Raw genomic sequence first — 7,551 nt, 5'->3', positions numbered from 1 at the left:
TAGATAGATAGATAGATAGATAGATAGATAGATAGATAGATAGATATAGGGAGATAGATGGAGAGGTAGGTAGGTAGGTAGGTAGGTAGGTAGATAGATAGATAGATAGATAGATAGATAGATAGATAGATAGATAGATAGATAGATGAGAGAGGGAGATAGATGAGGGAGATAGATAGGTAGATAGATAGATGATAGATAGATAGATAGATAGATAGATAGATAGATAGATAGATAGATAGATAGATAGATAGATAGATAGATAGATAGATAGATGAGAGAGAGGGAGATAGATAGATAGATAGATAGATAGATAGATAGATAGATAGATAGATAGATAGATAGATAGATAGATAGATAGATAGATAGATAGATAGATAGAGGGGGAGGGAGGGAGGTAGATAGACAGACAGACAGATAACCTTTATTGTCATTTTTTACTGTGGGCACAACGGCACACATTCAAAATGAAATTGAGTGGCTTGCTCTCAAAGTGTACACATACATAACACGCATTTAAACACACTATATACAACAGAAGTATAGACCTACACCCTTACATATGAGCAACATATAAATATTAATCACTGTCCATCTTGAATACATAACGGAAGGAGGAAGCTTGAGAGTTCAACAAGGTTAATACTGTACGGAACAAAAATGTGACTGAATCCGGATGTTCTGCTTCGGATACCACAAAGCCCCCCATCCCGCCCGGCCCCCGAAGGTAACAAGGAAAACAGGTTGTGAAGAGGGTGTGTAGCGCCCCAGACAATCCTGCCGGCCCCGCTCAAGCCACGCTTAGATGCCACGTCCTGGATGGAAGGGAGCGAACCGCCCATCGTCTTTTCTGCTGTCCTCACCACTCTCTGCACCACCTTCCTGTCCGAAGTAGAGATGCTTCCCTCTATCTAAATTATATACGAGCCGTTACCCGTGGCCTGTTTGGTGGCTGCCCCTGACCAGGGCCCTTGTTGCTGGCTTGGAGGTGTTTTGGGGGCCCTCCTGCATCTGGGACCCACAGATGTTGGGTTATAGAGCCCCGCCACTGCCCGGGCCTGGGAGAGAGCTGCAAGGTCTTCCCTCGTTCTCTCTCTCTCTCTCTGCAGGACGTGGACGAGGCCCATTACGCCTACTCCTTCAAGTACCTAAAGAACAAGCCGGTCAAGGAACTGCGAGACGAGCAGTTCCTGAAGATCTTCCTGGCCAAGGAGGAGAGCCTACTGACCATCGACATCTCCGTGGACATGAAGGGCGTGGAGGGGTGAGTCCTCCGGCCGCGTCGCCCTCCTCCTCCTGCCCCCACCGGGCCTGACCCTCCCTCGGCCTGACCTTGCCCGCCCCCTCCCTTCCAGCTACGGCAGTGACCAGACCTACTTCGAGGAGATCAAGGCCTTCTACTACCGCGACGAGTTCAGCCACCAGGTGCAGGAGTGGAACCGCCAGCGCACCCTGGCCATCGAGCGGGCCCTGCGCCACTTCCTCTACCCGCAGATGGCCAAGGAGCTGATGAACAGGCTGCTGCTGGAGGCCAAGGAGTGCGTCATGAAGGTGGGGGCGGGGCCTGGGGAGCGGGCGGGGGGGGGCTTGGCCTGGGTGGGATGCAGTGGACACGGGGGGCTCCTTATAATAAGAAAGTAAAGTTGGAAGGGACCTTGGAGGTTATCTAGTCCAACCCCCTGCTCAGGCAGGAAACCCTAGACCAGGGGTAGTCAACCTTAGCTATTTTATGACTCGTGGACTTCAACTCCCAGAATTCAGGAATTCTGGGAGTTGAGGTCCACGAGTCATAAAAGAGCCAAGGTTGACTACCCCTGCCCTAGACCATTTCGGACAGATGGCTGTCCAGTCTCTTCTTAAAAACTTCCAGTGTCAGATCATTCACAGCTTCTGGAGGTGGGTTGTTAATAATAATAATAATAAAGTCAGAAGGGGCCTTGGAGGTCATCTAGTCCAACCCCCTGCTCAGGCAGGAAACCCTATACCAGGGGTAGGCAACCTTGGCTCTTTTATGACTGGTGGACTTCAACTCCCAGAATTCCTGAGCCAGCATGAGGGAACTATGGCCCCCTCATGACTCGTGGACTTCAACTCCCAGAATTCCTGAGCCAGCCATGGCTCAGCTTGGAAACCTTTCCCTTTCCCCTCAGCATGGCTGGCTCAGGAATTCTGGGAGTTGAAGTCCACCAGTCATAAAAGAGCCAAGGTTACCTACCCCTGCCCTATACCATTTTGGACAAATGGCTGTCCAGTCTCTTTTCCTTGACTTAATAATAATAATAATAATCTTTGAAGGATCTTTGGAAAAATATAGTTCAGGGGTTCTGACATCACATCTGCCAGTTCCTTGAGAACCTTGGGGTGTAATCCATCTGGTCCTGGTGATTTGAACTCGTCTAGGCTGGATAGGCGCTCACTTACCATTTTCTTGCCTATCTTAATTTGTATTTCTAATCTATTTTTTATGGTACTGTTTTTGATAGGTTGGTCTGTTTTTTCCCTTTGTGTAAAGACAGATGCAAAAAATGAGTTAAATGGTTCTGCTTTCTCTCTGCTGCTTGTCACCTTCTTGCCACTTTCCCCCACTAATGGACCAATCGTTTCCTCCACTTTTTTCTTGTTTTTTACATGTTGAAAGAAGCTTTTTTTGTTATTTTTGACTTTGGTCGCAAGCCTTAGTTCATTTTGAGCCTTGGCTTTCCTCACTTCATCTTTGGAGGCTCGGGCTATTTGCTGATATTCTGACTTAGTTATGTGCCCCTCTTTCCACTTTCTATACTTGTCCTTTTTATCTTTCAATTTGTCAGAGAGTTCTTTATGCAGCCATGCTGGTTTCTTTTACAGCGGTTTAGCTTAGTGACCACTCAAAGTTACAACGGCACTGGGAAGAAGTGACTGGTGGCCATTTTTCACACTTCCCACTGCAGCCTCCCTATGATCGCGTGATCAGAATTCGGACCCTTGACGGCTCGCTTCTATTTACGACGGCTGCCGCGTCCCGGGGTCACACCGTGCCCTTTTGGGGACCTCCTGACAAACATAAATCAGTGGGGAATCCGGATTCGCTTAACAGCCTTAACATTCGCAGCAACCCACGTAAGAACAGTGTCGAGAAAGATTGCAAAATGGGACAAAACTCCCTTGACAAGCGTCTCACTTGGCGACAGAAGCGCTGGGCTAAAATGTGGCCGTAAGTCAACCTGCGCCTGTGGATTTTATGCAAGCTAATCAGCTGGGCGAGACATTTGTTAAGTGACTTTTGCCCCGTTTTACAACCTTCCTCGCCACAGGTACAGTATAGGGGGTACCTTGCTCAATAGTAGCAACTGTGAGAAGGATCTCGGAGTCCTAGTGCACAATCCCTTAGATAGGAGCCAGCCGTGTGCTGCAGCTGCCAAAAAGGCCAACACAGTGCTGGGCTGCATTAACAGAGGGAGAGAATCAAGATCAGATGAAGTATTAATACCACTTTACAAGGACTCTGTAAGGCCACACTTGGAATACTGCATCCAGTTTTGGTCACCACAATGTAAAAAAGATGTTGAGACTCTAGAAAGAGTGCAGAGAAGAGCAACAAAGAGGATCAGGGGACTGGAGGCTAAAACATACAAGGAACGGCTGCTGATATTGGGTATGTCTCGTTTAATGAAGAGAAGGACGAGGGGGGACAGGATAGCAGTCTTCCAGTATCTCAGGGGCTGCCCCAAAGAAGAGGCAGTCAAGCTCTTCTCCAAAGCCCCTGAAGGCAGGACCAGAAGCAACGGATGGAAACTCACCAAGGAGAGAAGCAACCTGGAACTAAGGAGAAACTTCCTGACAGTGAGAACAATTAACCAGTGGAACCACCTGCCTCCAGAAGCTGTGAATGCTCCAACACTGGGAGTTTTTAAGAAGAGACTGGACAGCCATTTGTCTGAAATGGTATAGGGTTTCCTGCCTGAGCAGGGGGTTGGACTAGATGACCTCCAAGGTCCCTTCCAATTTTATTATTATTATTAACAACCTGCCTCCAGAAGCGGTGAATGCTCCCACACTGGAAGTTTTTAAGAAGAGACTGGACAGCCATTTGTCCAAAATGGTATAGGGTTTCCTGCCTGAGCAGGGGGTTGGACTAGATGACCTCCAAGGTCCCTTCCAACTACTTTATTATTATTATTATTATTATTATTATTATTATCATCATCATCATCATCATCATCATCATCATCATCATCATTATTATTATTATTATTATTATTATTATTATTATTATTATTATAGTCCCTAAGAGAATTGCTGCAGTGGTTAAGTTAGGAGCACGGCGGTTCCGGGAATCCGGCTTCCCCCATTGAGCCTGCTGGCCAGAAGCTTGCAAGGGGTCTATATTTACAACGGTTGCAGCGTCCGGGGTCTGGTGACCCCTTTTGGTGACCTCCCGTCAAGCATCAATCAGTGGGGAAGCCAGATTCGCTTAACGGCTGTGTGACTCAATTAACAACCGCAGCGATTCACTTAGCAACCATGGTGAGAAAGGTCGTAAAACGGAGCTGAACTCGTGTAACTTCTCTCGCGCTTAAAAATTTGGAGCTTGGTTGTGGTCAAGGACTTTATTTTTAAAAAATGAATAAATACAGTCCCCTCACTAACCCACCCCCCCACCCCCATTTCTCCGGGCAGGCCTGCAGCCGGAAGCTGTACAACTGGCTGAAGGTGGCCTCTTATCGCCCGGACCAGCAAGTGGAGGAAGAGGAGGACTTCCTGGACGAGAGCCAAGGGAAGGGCATCCGGGTGCTGGGCATCGCCTTCTCCTCGGCCAGGTATCGTGGGGAGGGGGAGGGAGGGCGGGATAGAGACCCGGGTTCAGCGCTACCCCCTCCGGCTCTGCCCCAGGCTGAGATGGCTGCCCCTCTTGCAGGAACCACCCGGTCTTTTGCGCCCTGCTCAACGGGGACGGAGAGGTCACGGATTTCCTGCGCCTGCCCCACTTCACCAAGCGGAGGAACGCCTGGCGGGAGGAAGAGAGGGAGAAGAAGGTGAGCTGGGGAGGGGGCTCGGCTGACTCCCAGGACCACCCTCGCCGGGTGCCACCAGGAAGGGAGTGGGGCTGCCTGGGTCCGGTCGGGGGCTTCGTTTTAGAACAGAGGGGTCCAGACCTGGCCACTTTAAGAGGGGTGGGCTTCCAGAATTCCCCAGCCAGCCTGCTTTAAGAGGGGTGGGCTTCCGCTCCCAGAATTCCCCAGCCAGCATCCCTTAAGAGAGGTGGACGTCCACTCCCAGAATTCCCCAGCCAGCCTGCTTTAAGAGGGGTGGGCTTCAACTCCCAGAATACCCCATCCTGCATTCTTTAAGAGGGGTGGGCTTCCACTCCCAGAATACACCACCCAGGCATGCTTGAAGAGGAGTGGACTTCAACTCCCAGCATCCCCCAGCCAGCATGCGTTAAGAAGGGTGGACATCCGCTCCCAGCATCCCCTAGCCACCCTGTTTTAAGAGGGGTGGACTTCCGCTCCCAGAATTCCCTAGCCAGTATTATTTAAGATAAATGGACTTCAACTCAGTATGCTGACTGGGGAATTCTGGGAGTTGAAGTCCACAAACAGGGGTCTTCCAACTTGGCCCTTTGATGACTGGTGAACTTCAACTCCCAGAATTCCTCAGCCAGGCACGCAAGTGCCTGGCTGAGGAATTCTGGGAGTTGAAATCCACCAGTCATCAAAGGGCCAAGTTGGAAGACCCCTGTTTTACAGAGAATCCTCCACTTACAGCCATTGGTTTAGCGGCCGTTTCCAGTTACAACAGCACTTTACGACCGTTTTGCACGCTTAACGACCGTTGCAGCCTCCCCAGGGTCGCGGGAACAAAATTCGGACCCTCGGAAACTGACTCATACTTACGGCGGTCCCGGGGTCCCCTTTTGCGACCGTCTGGCAAGCCAACTCGAAAGGGAAGCCACGTTCACTTAACCGTGGTACTAATGTGAACCACTGCAGTGATTCCGTTAATGGCTGGGGCAGACATGGTCATAAAATGGAGCGAAACTGACTTGACTCCCTCGCTGAGCAACAGAAAGTTTGGGCTCCTTTGTGGGTCTCTGTTCCTTTCTTTTCTGCCAAGTGTCCGGCTTGGGAGGGTGGCAAGACCTGGGGGGGGGGGCTGGCCTCCCCTCCCCTTTTACCGTAACCTGGTTTGTTTTGTTTTTTTCCTCCCCTTTTCTCCGAGGTAGGCTCAGGATACTGAGACCCTGAAGAAGTTCCTGCTGGGGAAGAAACCCCACGTGGTGATCATTGGGGGAGAAAACAGGTGAGCCCCTCCCAGCCACGCCCCGAGTTCAAATCCCTCTCTTTGGACTCTTTCAGAAGACACACACACCCCCCATTCCTCTCCTTCCACTCCGGGAGACGCATTGCCATGCCCCCTTTTTGGATTAGCCAGCCCCACCTGGGGAAGGTCCAAGGGAGACCCCCTTTCCCCCGGCCGGCTGCCTTCCAGGAGGGGCTGACAGCCAGAGCCCCCCCCCCCTCGCTCATGATTTGTGCTACAGGGGTCAAACTTAGTGCGACCTTCCGACAAGCAAAGTCAGTGGGGGAAGCCAGTTTCACTTCACAACTGTGTCACTAACTTAACAACTGCAGTGACTCGCTTGAACCACTGTGGCCGGAAAGGTCGTAAAACGGGGCACAGGTCACTTTACAAACATCTCACTTAAATGGTGGTTGTATGTCGAGGACTACCTGTGTAAGCGTTTGATTGCCTAAGCCACAGGGGTAGGCAACCTTGGCCCCTTCGTGACTGGTGGACTTCAACTCCCAGAATTCCTGAGCCAGCATGGCTCAGCTTGGAAACCTCTCCCTTTCCCCTCAGCATGGCTGGCTCAGGAATTCTGGGAGTTGAAGTCCACGAGTCATGAAGGGGCCATAGTTCCCCCATGCTGGCTCAGGAACTCTGGGAGTTGAAGTCCACCAGTCATGAAGGGGCCATAATTCCCCCATGCTGGCTCAGGAACTCTGGGAGTTGAAGTCCACCAGTCATGAAGGGGGCCATAGTTTCCCCATGCTGGCTCAGGAACTCTGGGAATTGAAGTCCACGAGTCATGAAGGGGCCATAGTTTCCCCCATGCTGGCTGAGGAATTCTGGGAGTTGAAGTCCACCAGTCATAAAAGAGCCAAGGTTGAAGACCCCTGAGGGCCTAAGGGTTAGTGCAACAATGCTAAGCAGTTCCCTAAAAGGCAAACTGGCAGGATAAAATCAGTTGGGTTCCCGCTGTCTTTGACAAAGAACTCCTCGTTTCACACACACACACACCCAAAGAGAGGGGAACCTGCACCCCAAAGAGGACCATGCCGGGCTGCCTGATGATGGAGCCTCTGCCTAGAGGGGGTCCTCAGCTCTTCCCCTCCCCACCCATTTCCCCCAGGGATGCGCAGATGCTGGTGGAGGACGTGAAGCGGATTGTCCACGAACTGGAACAGGGCCAGCAGCTCTCCTCCATCGGTGTGGAGCTGGTGGACAACGAACTGGCCACCCTTTACATGAACAGCAAGAAATCGGAGGTAACGCTGGGGGGGGGGGGCT

At 51.0% G+C, this 7,551-nt stretch overlaps 1 protein-coding gene across 1 annotated transcript in view; it reads left to right on the top strand.

Annotated features, from left to right (window-relative positions):
• SUPT6H (SPT6 homolog, histone chaperone and transcription elongation factor) overlaps positions 1–7,551 on the top strand; it is a 60,469-nt gene that overhangs the window by 24,630 nt on the left and 28,288 nt on the right. Inside the window, exons 15-20 of the mRNA XM_015827459.1 lie at positions 1,110–1,264; positions 1,356–1,551; positions 4,657–4,796; positions 4,895–5,012; positions 6,203–6,279; positions 7,394–7,529. Of these exons, the coding sequence (XP_015682945.1) occupies positions 1,110–1,264; positions 1,356–1,551; positions 4,657–4,796; positions 4,895–5,012; positions 6,203–6,279; positions 7,394–7,529 (822 nt within the window). The remainder of the gene's footprint in view (positions 1–1,109; positions 1,265–1,355; positions 1,552–4,656; positions 4,797–4,894; positions 5,013–6,202; positions 6,280–7,393; positions 7,530–7,551) is intronic.

This window comes from Protobothrops mucrosquamatus, unplaced genomic scaffold (assembly GCF_001527695.2).
Source record: "Protobothrops mucrosquamatus isolate PMUCROS unplaced genomic scaffold, P.Mucros_1.0 scaffold3712, whole genome shotgun sequence".
NCBI classification, from domain to species: domain Eukaryota; kingdom Metazoa; phylum Chordata; class Lepidosauria; order Squamata; family Viperidae; genus Protobothrops; species Protobothrops mucrosquamatus.
This window is presented reverse-complemented; position numbering and strand designations above follow the sequence as displayed.